Source organism: Macrobrachium rosenbergii, chromosome 28 (genome assembly GCF_040412425.1).
Source record: "Macrobrachium rosenbergii isolate ZJJX-2024 chromosome 28, ASM4041242v1, whole genome shotgun sequence".
NCBI classification, from domain to species: Eukaryota; Metazoa; Arthropoda; class Malacostraca; order Decapoda; family Palaemonidae; genus Macrobrachium; species Macrobrachium rosenbergii.
In genome coordinates, this window is record NC_089768.1 from 14,764,165 (window position 1) to 14,778,637 (window position 14,473).

The 14,473-nt window shown below is 36.9% G+C and overlaps 1 protein-coding gene across 2 annotated transcripts in view; it reads right to left on the reverse strand.

The window, feature by feature from the left end:
• Positions 1-3,731: 3,731 nt before the first annotated feature.
• Positions 3,732-14,473, reverse strand: part of LOC136854058 (zinc finger protein 143-like) — a 71,901-nt gene continuing 61,159 nt past the window's right edge. For both annotated transcript variants that reach the window (XM_067130160.1, XM_067130162.1), the window contains exon 12: positions 3,732-4,230. In XM_067130160.1, coding sequence (XP_066986261.1) covers positions 4,202-4,230 — 29 coding nt within the window. In that variant the 3' untranslated portion in view covers positions 3,732-4,201. The remainder of the gene's footprint in view (positions 4,231-14,473) is intronic.

Sequence of the window (14,473 nt, forward strand, 5' to 3'; positions counted from 1 at the left end):
TATTATTATTATTTATAAACTTGTTTCACTGATTATATAAATGCCAGCTCTGCTTCTTATTATTATTAGGCTTTAATTTTTGCGCTTTACGTATTAGCACCTGAAATTTTTTCAAAATGTCGCTCCGTGTACTGATTGATTTTGATCTTTTCCTTCAGATGTTAGAGTACCGTGCTCAGGTTTAAATAAGTAAAAATTGAATCGAGTTTTCTTTACAACCGCTACAACGTATAACCAAGGCCATCGAAAACAGACCTATCTTTTGGTGGTCTCGGTATAATGCTGTATGAGCCGCGGCCCATTAAACTTTAACCACGACCCGGTGGTGGTCTATCCTGTATCGTTGCCAAAAGCACGATTATGGCTAAATTGAACCTTAAATAAAATAAAAACTACTGAGGCTAGAGGGCTGCAATTTGCTATGTTTAATGATTGGAGGGTGAATGATCAACATACCAACTTGCAGCCCTCTAGCCATAGTAACTTTTAAGATATGAGGACGGACAAAAAAAGCGCGGACAGAATAAAGAGCGGACGGACAGACAAAGCTGGCACAATAGTTTTCTTTTACAGAAAACCAAAAAGTAAAGTTTTTCTTTTGAAATAAAACTTGTCGATAGAGCTGATAACCGATTAGATGCACTGTGATATAGCATCTGAAAGTACAAAGTTTTACAACATCGCGGGAATTATGACATCAAATTATTCGTTTATCTACGAAGAACAAAGCAGGAAGAAGTGGTATAAAATCTATCAGATTTCCGATTTTTCGAGTTCCTTTATGAAGTATTCAAGTCTAGGAAATTTAAAATTTACTGAAGTGTGTTTTCAAGAGGTTTTGTTCCAATTAAGATTAAAATCGAGATAAAAAAAAAATATCTGGGTGTATATGTGAATTGAAAGAGATAGGCGACTAAACCCTTGAGTAGAGAGCACTTTGCGCAAACTTGACTTTTGCGTGTGTGTGTGTGTGTGTGTGAGTATGAGTGCATGTGTGTGAGAGAGGGAGAGATACAAAGCTTTATTTTAGATTCGTAAAGAGGTTAGAAGGACATCTAAATCAAAGTGTAGTGAGTTAATTCAGACAGATTCACTGAAGACACTCTGTTAGCGGCTTTAGGCCGAAAATTAACTAGCGTTCTAGCACTGGGTTGGAAGCAATCAGTGTAGCCACACTTCTCGGGTTTTCTGTAAATCTGGAAAATGTAATCTTAATATATCGCTATAACAGTTATTCTGAAAAGTAAATGTTTATATTGAAGAAATTCAGCCCAGAGCTCAGCTTAAATACCAACGGAATCAGAATTCACTTACGTAACGAGAGTAAGCCGCGCTTATCTCCAAGTCGGCATTTAAGTTACATTCTCCACTCAACAGTTCGACTGATGGTCATAAATTGTTGCTTTGTTTTCCTGGAAGACTTCAGTTCGTGGCTAAATTGTACGCTCGTATTCTTACATATGGCGCAGGTGAGTGGAATTGTTTGCCTTTTTTTAATGATGATTTGAATAAATGACTAGCAAAAAAATTAACAAGAAAAATAAGTTGTGTAAAAAATATTCATGACACCGTTGCCCCTTGAACGAATCATGTTTGTCTCATTTGGCTATACTATTCCGCAGCTCTCTCTCTCTCTCTCTCTCTCTCTCTCTCTCTCTCTCTCCAGCAAAAGGACAGTTTTCTTCGTAAAGGCTATCGTCTTGCCACAAGGTAGTGTTTTGTTACCACAAAGGTCACCTTGAAAACAATAAGACTCTCTCTCTCTCTCTCTCTCTCTCTCTCTCTCTCTCTCTCTCTCTCTCTCTCTCTCTCTCTCGTTTTGCACAGTGCAAGTGCTTATCAGTTGTTTCCAGGACTTCTGACAGTTTGTTCGTTAGGCAGTAAAATGCTGTTGTATTTCAACATTTTCACTCACGATTTTTTCTGGTTATAACGAAAAGATTATCAGATTATAATTATTCGCCTTTATTCAGGAAATGCGTACAGGCCTGAAAAGAGAGAGAGAGAGAGAGAGAGAGAGAGAGAGAGAGAGAGAGAGAGAGAGAGAGAGAGAGAGAGAGAGAGAGAGAGAGGAAGAATAGCCAATGAATTCGGTCTTCATACAGCTCTACTAGCAACTACATTCCTCAGCTCACCTTATATTCTCTCTCTCTCTATACACACATATTTATTTATATGTATGTTATGCTACATATATACATATAAAGGATAGGAAGCCCACTAAAAGTTGAAAAATATAAACACATTCATATTCTCTCGGAGAGCACAGTTTCCCTCTCTTTCTAAAAAGAAAAAATAAAGAGGGGGAAAAATTTACTCTCCCAGAACTTATAAATATGTTTTTATATTTCCCATATTTTATTGGACTACTTATACGCCTTGCATATATATATATATATATATATATATATATATATATATATATATATATATATATATATATATATATATATATATAATATATATATATATATATATATATATATATATATATATATATATATATATATATATATATATATATATATATATGACCTAAACTCTTCAGCAACAGTTCCGAAATTCCCCGCATCTGAAGTTGGGGAAGTTTTGAGTGCCACATGGGTGCAAGTACTTAATGAAAATATAAGTAAAACTTCCAAAATCGCATAATCAAGAGTGGAAAAGCATGAAAATGCTTCATAGGCATCGAGAGCGACCCAAGCGCAGAGAGAAGAATGCTTCAGCTTCAAGGGCGTACTGCCAGCCAGCCCAGCCTGTTGGCTTCCCTTGTATAGGGAGGAGTTTACAAATTTGAGATGATATGCATCGTAGGGAGGTAGTGCCGTCATTGCACCTCACGTGTTGCACTGTAGGCATTACTTGAGGGTCTTTGCAGCGTCCCTTCGGCTCCTAGCTGCAACCCCTTTCATTGCTTTTACTGTACCTTTGTTCATAATATTCTGTTTTTTCCATCTGACTTTCCATCCTCTCTAACAGTTGATTCATTGTGCAACTGCGAGGTTTTCCTCCTGTTACACTTTTCAGTCCTTCTTTCTGTTAATTTCGTTTCAGCGTTGAATGACTTCATAGGTCCCAGCGCTTGGCCTTTGGCCTAAATTCTATATTCTGTTCTGTTTTGCTCTTGATATATATATACACACACATATATAATATATATATATATATATATATATATATATATATATATATATATATATATATATATATATATATATATATATATATATATATATATATATATATATATATATATATATATATATATATATATATATATATATATATATATATATATATATATATATATATATATATATATATATATATATATATATATATATAGTGCATTGCTAAAGATTCTAATTTTAAGTCAGCGTTTTTTTTTTTTCTTTTCAGATCTCAGTGAATTATTCTGAGCAATGAAGATAATAATAGAAGATATACTGTATATTACTTTTCTTGGTAGCCGGAATGGTAGCAAACTGAATGTGATCATTTCAGACGGTCTGCAAAGAGACTCCTCCTGTCAAGAGAAGTGTATACCGGTCGACCTTCTCCTTTGGATTACCTCGTTCTTTTTTTTTTTTTCCTGTCAGTTTCCTAGTGTTCTTTGCACCTTTATCGGGGATGCGTTTGGAATGATTCCGCATTTGTTTGTAAATCTGAATGACTTTCTCGAAGCATGATTATTTTTTTCAGTTGTGATAATGTTTTGGAATTAGTTTTGATTTGTTGATGTGCCATATTTTATTTCGTACACAGTCGATGTAAATTTGAATTTAAGTGAATCAGTTTACGAAAATATCAATGAATGTAAAGACGGTTGTAGCCTCTGAGAGCACATAATCCCTAGTCTAGCGTAGCCGCCATTCATTCCGTAGAAGCTAGTCACTTGTGTATCGGGCCTTGCACTTAACCAGTAAGGTGACCAACAAACGTCGGTGACCAGCAGGGACTGACCTCAATCTCGCACTGCCAGATGTACTCTGACGTGTCTACTTCCTCGTTGACCATCCAACACCTCTAGTTTTTATTTCTAGGGATGTTTATTGATGTTGCTTCTTCTTATGGAACGTTACTTAGCTATTAATCCGGTTGATATTATTCCCGCAGAAACGACAATGTTCTTGCTGATTAATTCAGAACTTGCTCAGTCTAGAAGGGCCAAGATTTAGATATGCTGAGATGAACCATTAAGTTAGGCACACGAGGTTTCTGGTTCTGAAGCTGAAACACGAAAAAGATGATTACAGATCAGAGTATTTAATTTTTCTATCGTCAAATAGACTTGAAAAGTAAGGTTTCATATGCATTAAACTGTTAAATCTCTCGCTACTTATTCATAAATATTGAAGGCATCAGAAACCATATAGAAGCTTAAGCATCATACTAATATTCATAAAACAAAGTTGAAAAGGAATTCCTTAAGTTTGGGTCGTTTGCAAAAACACGGCATTAGAGGTACATTGTAGATCACCGATGATGAGGGCAATGAACTCCTTCTACGAGCCAGATATAAAGCAATTCAATAAAAACTGTAATCCCTCATGGGAGGTAAGTTTGATAAGCCGAGTCTCATGTTGTTGAATGCCTTATCAGGTGTGGAAACATATAATACTAAATTTCCTCTGCAATAAACCAGAGTTTTTTGGGTTATGATTGCCTCCTTTGTTTAGAACAGAATAGATCATTTATGTTATGCCGCTGAATTCCTTATCAGGTGTGAAAACAAAATACTAAATTTTCCCAGCAATAAACCAAAGTTTGTGGGCCACCTTTACTTGGATCAGAAAAGATAATTGATGTTTCCAGGCTAGCAAATCCGTTAGTCCAAAAGTTCCCGAATGACTTGCTAGAATGGGACCTAAGCCTGTTGTCGATTGGTAGTTAAAACCTTCAGCGTTTTCACTCTCCGGAACAGAAAAAGTTTGGGAAGTCACGGGGCTTGGACGGATGATGTACAATCTAGCCGCTAACAAATGGATCACCTCACAAAAGAGCACCAAGCTATGCAACTTCTATTAGTAGACGAAACCAGTGATCGAATAGACTTGAAGAGTGAACAAAAGTTCGAGCGACAAATCCTAATTTTTTTCAGAATACTTCATTTCTTCGAGACGTTCGAAGGCGCTCTATTTATAATCCATATATACTCCCGTTTTTAAAACTTGAACGGGGTATGAGCAGTAGTTGAGTGGGAGCTCAAAATGACTAAGATGCCTCTTCCTTTGACCAGATACAGTAACTGAGATGATGAACCAGTATAGGAGATGAACCTGTATAGGAATTTAGGTTCTGAAACAAAAATCCTACTACGGAATTTCAGGGAGAGAAAAATGTTCAAAAAGTCCAAAGGGAGACGACCTATGATGAAAGTAACTGGATAAATAAGAGTATAAAAAAAACCTGTCATGATTATCTAGAATGTATGTTGTTTAACGAGTTCAACGCGTTTGAACTTTTATACTAATTTAGGCGGAATAAGTCGTCTGCATGTTGTTTACAGTGAAGGGTCCAGCACAGCTGCTGAAGGCTTTAGCATGAACGGGACAAGATAGCAAATGCTTATAGCCTCAAGTAAGGTAGATTCCGTCTAGTGATAAACATATTAAGGCCAGTTATATAGCCGAAGGGAGGATATCTGAGGTAAGTAAGGATATGTACATTAATGTTCCGTATTCGGAAGATTTTAGCATATCACGAATACTGGTAAATGAACCAAAAATGTGGAAGTCTATAAATGGTTATGAGATAATCAGCAGAATCTTAGCTATTTCCGGTTAATTTTTCTCGCAATAGCGTCAGGTTGTCCTTCGCACATTCTTAGCCCTCTTGAATGGGAGACCGAAAATGTAGACACCGCATTCATGTTTAATTATTTCAAGAAAGTCGTATGACTCATGGCACTGAATGTTTTGCAAGATAATAATTATGCAGTCATTATGTTCATAGATTTAAGACCCTATCAGTTTTCTTCAGGTGAGTAAAGTAGCAGCTGGTATTGACACCCAACATTTTATGAAACTGATAGCTGCCCAGAGCATTTTAGCTGCTAAAAATGTCTTTAGGATTTTTGGCCAATTAAACGCTGGCGGCTGGAGAAACACTTTACACTTGGTGAGACTAGCCTAGCCGACGTCACTAGTGAGACAGTAGGTCGTCAGGAGTTTGAACTGTTTACTTCTCTGAAGAAGTCCGTCTTTCTCTTCCCTGCCGTGGTTTGATGACACGAACTTAAGACCGCGAAGAGGCAGATGTGTGTATAATCCCAAGCTATTTTGTATAGTTCCTGTGACAGCTTGACGGCGAAACATCATCTCTTCATCGACTATCGGTGGGTGCCCTCAGAATGTTGCTTAAGAAGTCAAATTTCATAGTCAGCCTGATTGCTTTATCTGTTTGTTACTACTGTATTAACTGCATGCTCCGTTCTCGTAAAGGAGACTAATAATGCTGTACCAAAACGAAAATGAATGCTTGTCCGTTTCTTAAGTGAAATTAGCTGGAAACGTACGTTAATGTAACTAGTGTATTGCATTAACTAGCGATTGTAGCGAACTCTACTTTGGAAAAGTGGAAACATTTCATTCATGTTAAAGTACAACAGTTATTATTATTATTATTATTATTATTATTATTATTATTATTATTATTATTATTATTATTATTATTATTATTATTATTAAAATAGGAGTATAATGAAAGAGAGGAACGTTATGTACTTTCCCAGCTCATAGACCAAGGTACTGTCATTCTGTATATTTACATAATGATCAGTGGCTAGGTAAGAATCTGAATTAAGGTCCAGCCTAAACGACGGCAGGGACACACACATACACACACACACACACACACACACACATATATATATATATTATATATATATATATATATATATATATATATATATATATATACATATATATATATATATATATATATATATATATATATATATATATATATATATATATATATATATAATATATGAAATATATATATTATATATTATGAAATTATGAAATGGACAGCAATCGCCTGTTCTATCAGGAAATACCGAATCCATTATCATCATTAAGATTATTATTTTTTTCTCAAAATTTTATTCTATAATGATAGACTTTTTTATTTTTCCCCCATTTTTATATTTCTAATTTGTTGTTATCTAAATCTTCAATATTTTGTCATTATTTTTCATGGGGGGGAGGGGGCACGTGCCCAGGTTACCTCCCCGCCCCCGATACGCTAATACATCGCAAGCAAAGGCTTAAAAGTTTAGAGGTGCATCCGTAGAGGATGGTTAAGATTTTGAGTTCTGAGGAGCATCTATAGAGGGGTTGAAAGTACAGGGGTGCATTGATAGAAAAAGGGTAGAGAGAGTTCGGAAGTGCATGTTTATGGAAGGGTTAATTGTACGTAAGTCCACCTGTAGTGAATAGATAATAGTTTGGAAGTGGATCTAATTTGTCTACAGAAAAAGGTTGAGAGTTCTGAAATGCATCTATAGACAAGGATGGAGAATTCAGATTGGCATGTTTAGCGAAGTGTCAAAAGTTACGAGATGCGCGTATGGTGAATGGTTAATAGTTCGGAGGTGCGTCTTAAGTGTATTTGTAGACCAGGGTTGAGATTTTTGAAGCGCATCGGCAGAGAAGGACTGAGAGTTAGGTGTACCTCTGGTGAGGGAATAAGAGTTCGAAGGTGTACCTGTACAAAGGTGTTAACATTGCTGAAGGGGGAAAAAATAAGATTGCTTGTGATGCACTATCACTAGCATAAAGAATGGGGCAAAATTTAAGGAAGCTGATATGTTTTTTCAAAATACAGTCCAGCAACATCATTTGAGATAAACCATACACTCGTAACATTTCTGATTAAAGACAGTGATGAAACCAATGCAATAATACCATTTATGATTAAACTAATTCACGTGAAAGAGGTCAAGTTCTGAGAAGTTTATTCTTGTTGCATATGAATGATTGTGCATGTTGAATAATAATAATAATAATAATAATAATAATTTGAGGCTAATGTTTAAGAATTCAGTAACAAGTGTCAAGTAACAGAAGCTACTTTTTCGACGGACGAAGTTGCTTTCAATTTAAGAAAGGGAGACTCCAAGGATAGCCCAGGCTTTGTGGATTGTCTGGGGCTCAAGTTGGACTTTTCCTTCAACCAGGGCATAATTCAGAATTTTGAGCCAATAACCATGGGAATGGTCAAAGAATTATTGTACTTTATTACGATTTGTCTGCAATATAGCAGTGGTGAAATATGATTTTGTCAAAACACCAAGCCTACGCATTCTTTGCCGGCTAACAGGTTGTTATGACCTATCATTTCGTTTTAGAATATTTTCAGAATTTTTGCCCTAATGCGCCTAGGTTATTTTGTGTTCAGTATATATCTGTACATCATGTACTTTTCTAAGGCTACTTAACTTTATTATGAGGCAAGATGCAGAGCTCAAGTTAAGCATTTGTGATTTCGTATATCTGTATAGCATTATGTAACCCCCCAACGCAATGTTTCATCTGAAGCCCTGTATCTTTCATCTCCTATCATCTATGTATATCTCTTATGAATGAATAAAGATAGGCAAACTACCTTTTTCAGGTTTTGGGAAGGATAGGAGAGTCTTGTCACGACAGGGTTGTTTACTCAAGTACAGAACAAACAAATGTAGGTCAGTATTATACAAGCACATGTGTGTAATAGGTGTCAGTGTGGTTCGAAATTCATTAAAGTATGCTTATATGAATATGAATAAAACTATCGCTTGCACTTACAGCTTTTATTTACAAAATTGACAGCTTGATCAAGTCATCAGGATGACTTTTATGCTTAACTGATACTTTTTTATCTATTTAAGATTGGGGGTGCATAGCAGTTTAAAAAGTAAATTTTTCTGTACTTTATTTTAGATATTCACATTTTCCTTTCATTCGGCGGATAAAAATTAATTTGGCAGATCGGTTAACCACTGTTCGATATGTACCAAGAAGTAGTTTTAAGAAAGTAATTGGGATTCGAGTAATTCCATTTCGACCTCGCTCTTTACAATGAACGTGTAACAAAGGTATTACCTTCATCAAGATCATACAGAGCAACTAATCACAAAGGCAGCAGGCAGCCGCTTCCTTGTTGCGAGTAAACAATTACTTTGTTTGGAAGCAAGGAAGTCCCCTCGAATGGATCGTTATCGGTGACAGAAGAGGAATGGGATGCGTTGCCTGAATAACAGAGAAACCAGCAGGAAATGCCTAATCACAAATGCACAAGTTTAAGGGGAGAGGGTTTCCAAAGAAAAATGTATGACGTTTCATTCGTAAGTTTTAAAATGTTCATTGAAATGATTCCACCAGAGGAGTGTTGACATCGGACTCCAGAATAATAATACACGTTTCATGATATTGGTCTCCATTCCTCATCACAGGGTTGTTATTAGACTAATCCATAAGTAAAAGTCATACAAGTAACCACGTCGTCACCTTCATGATAGGTTATGGCACGGTGTTTCGAAGTTATGTCAGTGATATTTAAATTTAAGTTGTGTCTGAACTGCAGAGCATTGGGGTAAAGCAGAATATGAAAGGGGATATATTACAAATTTTGGATATCTTGGTCGGAACTGATTCGTTTATAAGATATTTATTCCTGCATATAAAACAAAAAGGAGACATATGCAACCGATATACATACAGTACTTATGTATGGGCACATATAGACACGCACATCCACACAATCACAGATATTGCACAGCATACCTCTTGTGTTGCTTTGTGCTACTTCACTTTGTTTTCACTTTGGTTTTATGTACAGCCCTCCACAGGGATGATTCCCTCTCTGGTGGGCCCTTGTACGTCTTCAAAATAAGGTGCTTCTTATATTTTATAACTGTCTTTTAGTGTTTTCTCGTCAGTATCATAGCTGCTGCAGAACAGGAGAATCTTTAGTTCTTTTTTAAATTTGCTTTCTTCTTGCATGGTCTTCACTTCAGGCGGTATTTTGTTGTATAGTCTTGGTGCGCAGTGTGCAAATGCTCTCTACGTATACCGAACTTGTGATTTACTGAACCGTGTGTGTTTAGAATCTAATGACATTCAGATTTTTACATTCCATCCTTAATTTACGAAGTATGATGGTTTTCATGACCAAGTACATAGCAACTCGGCCGAGTTAAAACAGTTTAAAATTTTGCCGTCACTGGCCAGTAGCCAAGTAGAGTGGCATGTCGCCTCCATCTTATTCAGTTCTAGGTAACTCAGCGAAGACTGAATGTGTTCAGAGGTTGAATGTTATCAGAAGTAGAAATGATCTTGATAAACGGATGATAATTACGAAGTTTGGGCCTTTTGCACAGGCTGTAAGGCCTACCAAGGTTGTTTCTATATACCTTCAGGCCCACAGTCACGTGAAGCATGGTCTCTCCTAAAATTGAACCGCAACGCGTGGTAGACCTAAAACCAATACTATATTTTGCTCCCTGTTTTCTAGGAAATATGAACATGATGGCTCTTTTAATATAAGGTTATCTCTTGGTTTTATCAACGCGAGTCGACACATTTGCCCGAATTCAAGCTTAAGAAAACCAGATTAACATTATTTTTATGCGATGTGTCTACATGCCTAGTACTAAATGGACCATAAGCAATTGGAAATGAAACTGCTATATACCAGTAAGAATAGTATCGTTTCCGTATGTTTGAAACTTCATATTTTCTGAAACATAACTTCAGTTAAAATAAAATGAAAATCAATGTGTAGCCGGAATTGGCAAAGGTCAACATTTCATGCCCTCCACGTTAGAAAGATTACCATTCAGTACGTTTTGATCAAACAAGAAACCAGCTCAGAAATTTACATTAATGATTATAGTTGAGATTCAGACACATTCATTATTCGCATTGTTCCATACGCGTCCTTTCTGTGGCTTCGTTAAAATAACCCGTAAATAGAACCTTTTTGTTGCCTCATCGAAATACCCACAAGTAGAAAATTCAGTTTAGTCGTTTTCTGAATTCAAAAGGTGCTGCATCATTTGCTAACGCTTTTAGCTACGGCAGACCACCCAGGCCAAATTTCCAGCTGTCCCCAATTGAATTGCTGGTTTTACTTGTTTCAACCAGTAAAAATAATGACCTGATTATGCTGATTATGTAACTAATTTACCATTGATGAAATGGATTTTCTGTGATTAGAAATGCTCCTGAATGTTTGTCCTTGTTTATTGCCTGAGTGGACATCTTCAGAAATACAACCGTGGTTTGTAGCTTTTCATTACCGTACAAGGATTATTATGCAATGCATATTCGTACTACTGGTTTGCTGCAGGTGCTATTTCAGTCTGTGCTTCTGTGGGGTTCTCTTATAAATTTTGCGGTAGTTACTTAAGCTGTCATAAAACAATTGCAAGTGAAGCAGGAAAGGTCTAAATAATTTTAACTTGTAGGTCTGTACCCCAAACATGCATATGAAGCTGCCAGGCTAACGTACAAAAACTATTTCATAAGGTAACGCCTTCGCTACACTTGTCGTAGGTAGGCTAAGTGATCCGTGGTTATCCCCTGGGAAATTTTGGAGATTTTAAGATGTCTGAAATTTAATTTCATGTACCAGTACTAGGAGATTAAAGGGGTTACTCATGACAGAACTCGAAATTTTATTTTATTAAGGCTAAATGTGGAATAAAAGAACAACAGAAAGCACGCGTCATGCCAATTCTTATCGTTTCCTTTCTCGGGAAAAACTTGAATTACTAGATAAATGATCCCCCCGCCAAGTAATATGTACAACTGATTATAACATCACCAACAGTTCTATTTGCCACAGCTGTCATTTTTTGCCAGAGGCGAGTAAAATTAGTTGGGAATTATTTCAAGCAGCTTCGATGCTGATTTTAGCAGTGATTGAGATGGTTCAAGTGAAAAGCCAGGAATGCCTGTCAGGGTTAGCTGACGTCGCTTTCAAACGAGAAAACTGTTTCATGAAACTTAAGGTTGGGCCTGAAGATGGCCTTGTTTTTTTGAATGCAGGTTAAAAAGTCACAGAAAAAAATGTCACATTAATCTTTCTAGATAGTGACCCCCCAAGGGTTTTAACCCGGTGTAACAGTCTGTATTTCCCCCTGTCCGAAATTCCCCCCGGGGGAAATATGGCCCAGGATGTATTTCCCCCTGCGGGAATTTCGTCCCAGGATAATATTTCCCCCTCTGGGCCAAGATTCCCCCAACACCACTACTGTTATAAGAGTATGGCTATGGAGGCGACGTGTAGCGACGATAGCCTGCCACACCGGATAACTACCATGACGACTAAACTACCTCTTGGGGGTCATTATCTTTGTTATTTACAGGCTTTTGTTTATGTTTATACGGAAATCCCCAACGGGCTTGTACTAAATACGCCGCAAAGGTGGACACATGTAGGGGGGAGAAATGGCCTAGAGGGGAAAAAACAGCCTGGGCGGTAATCCCAGGGGGGGGGGAATCAATCCTAGGCTAATTTTCCCAGGGGGAATTTCAGTCGGGGGAATAATTTCCTCCTACACCGGTATGTATCCACCTTTGCGGCCTGTTTAGTACAAGCCCGTTGGGAATGACCGTAAAAACTTAAAAGACTGACTTTTTTCCCAAGTGACTTTTCCTGTGACTTTATTACCGGCCAGTTTTTTTTTTTTTTTTTTTTTTTTTACGGTACAGAAAACCCCTTGACTGATGCATTCGAACGTGGAAATTTAAGAATTGCCTGTGACCCCCTCCCGGAGGCACATATCGGAAGGGACAGAGAAAACACTGTCAGTTGGGCCATTTCCTCCGAAATAGAAGAATATGACCAAATTTATTGTGAGAACATGTTCACAATTCAATAGAGGTTTGCGACTGCTTCCAGGGAAATCCGCTCTAGAGCCTAGAAATTCTTGGAAACCTGCCAGTCTGTGTATAACAAACGTGGTACTGAATGTAATTTGTTATATTAAGGATTCTAAGCACTGATTCGAACACGACCACAATAACACAATAGAACGCAACAGGAAAACATGATCAAAAGTGTCAGTTGTTTCTCAAAAGGAATTATTTCATTGGGTTGTAGAGTATTTTAATTTGATAATGATCACTAGAAAAGGAATCGTTAGGGATATGCCACTCAGATTGGTTTACTGTAGGTCCTGAACATAGAGAGATGTAAACTGACAAACTAACGCTAGTAAGTGCATATACCATCTTTTAAACAAGAAAATTTATCATTACCGGTTAAATGCTTTATCGAGAACCAAAATCTGTCCGCAGTTTACCAGTTTGATTCCACAGGGGACTTTGGGCATTGAAGTTACCAAGTAGTAGTTATTGTTAGGGTTAATAAATTTATTTTTTGTATATCTGATAATAAGTTTTTTTTTCTGGTTATACATGACAAATGGTTGCATGGCTGTTGGCAGGACCGTGTGACGTTATGGCTGAATTTTGAGAAGCAGGACTCTTGATTGACTCTTTTACCTTATGTGATTCCGTTACAAATAAAAAATAATGCACTTCCAAGCTTTTCATTTGCTGACTAGGCGACTGGTAATGAGTTATGGTTGTCCTACTGTCCAATGTCTTAAATACATAAACACACAAGTTATAAGATTTTCCATTGGATACATAAACACATGAAGTGTTCAGATTTTTCACTGCACATAAGCTGATTCTTTTGAATATCGTTTTCATTTCAAGTTGAAAGTTGATAAACTTTGGTTCTTAGACCTTGAGATTTTGATCAGTATTGGTAATTTTTACTTTAGTTTCAATATGACTTTTTTTGAAGCTGTATTGCATTGGTTTTTTTTTTTTGTAGTTGTCTTGCAGTTGTATTGCCGATGAACGTTTTGTTGTGTCGAGCTTCTGGTTTATCAGTTTGCGTTGTTCTACTGTATACAGTCGATCCGTCAGAGCACCTCATGCTGTGGACTGTAGGCATTACTAAAGGTTCTTTGCAGCGTCCCCCCTGCCCCTAACTGCAATACCTTTCATTCCTTTTACTGTAACTCCGTTCATATTCTCTTTCTTCCATCTTACTTTCCATCCTCTCCTAACAATAGTTTCATAATGCAAATGCGAAGTTTTCTTCCTGTTACACCGTTGAATTCTTTCCACTGTCAATTTCCCTCTCAAGGTTGAATGACCTCATTGTCCCAGCGCTTGGCCTTTAGCCTAAATTCTATATTTCATTCCATTCTATCACACATCGATTGTTCAGTGATGTGTGAAAGTAAATTTAGTTCTTTTAAGAATCATGTGAGGCTTCTACAGTGAAGGCTGTTGCGAAACCCAGTAGGTGTCAATTGAACATCTTGTTGAGCACGATGGATTTCGGAACCATTCGATTTTTTTTTTTTTTTGTCGTGTCTCATTTCATTTTCTTCACTGGTAGACGTGGGAATGGAAATGGTCCTGTAACAATAGTGGTTGCGCTGAAAGAACTTCCTACG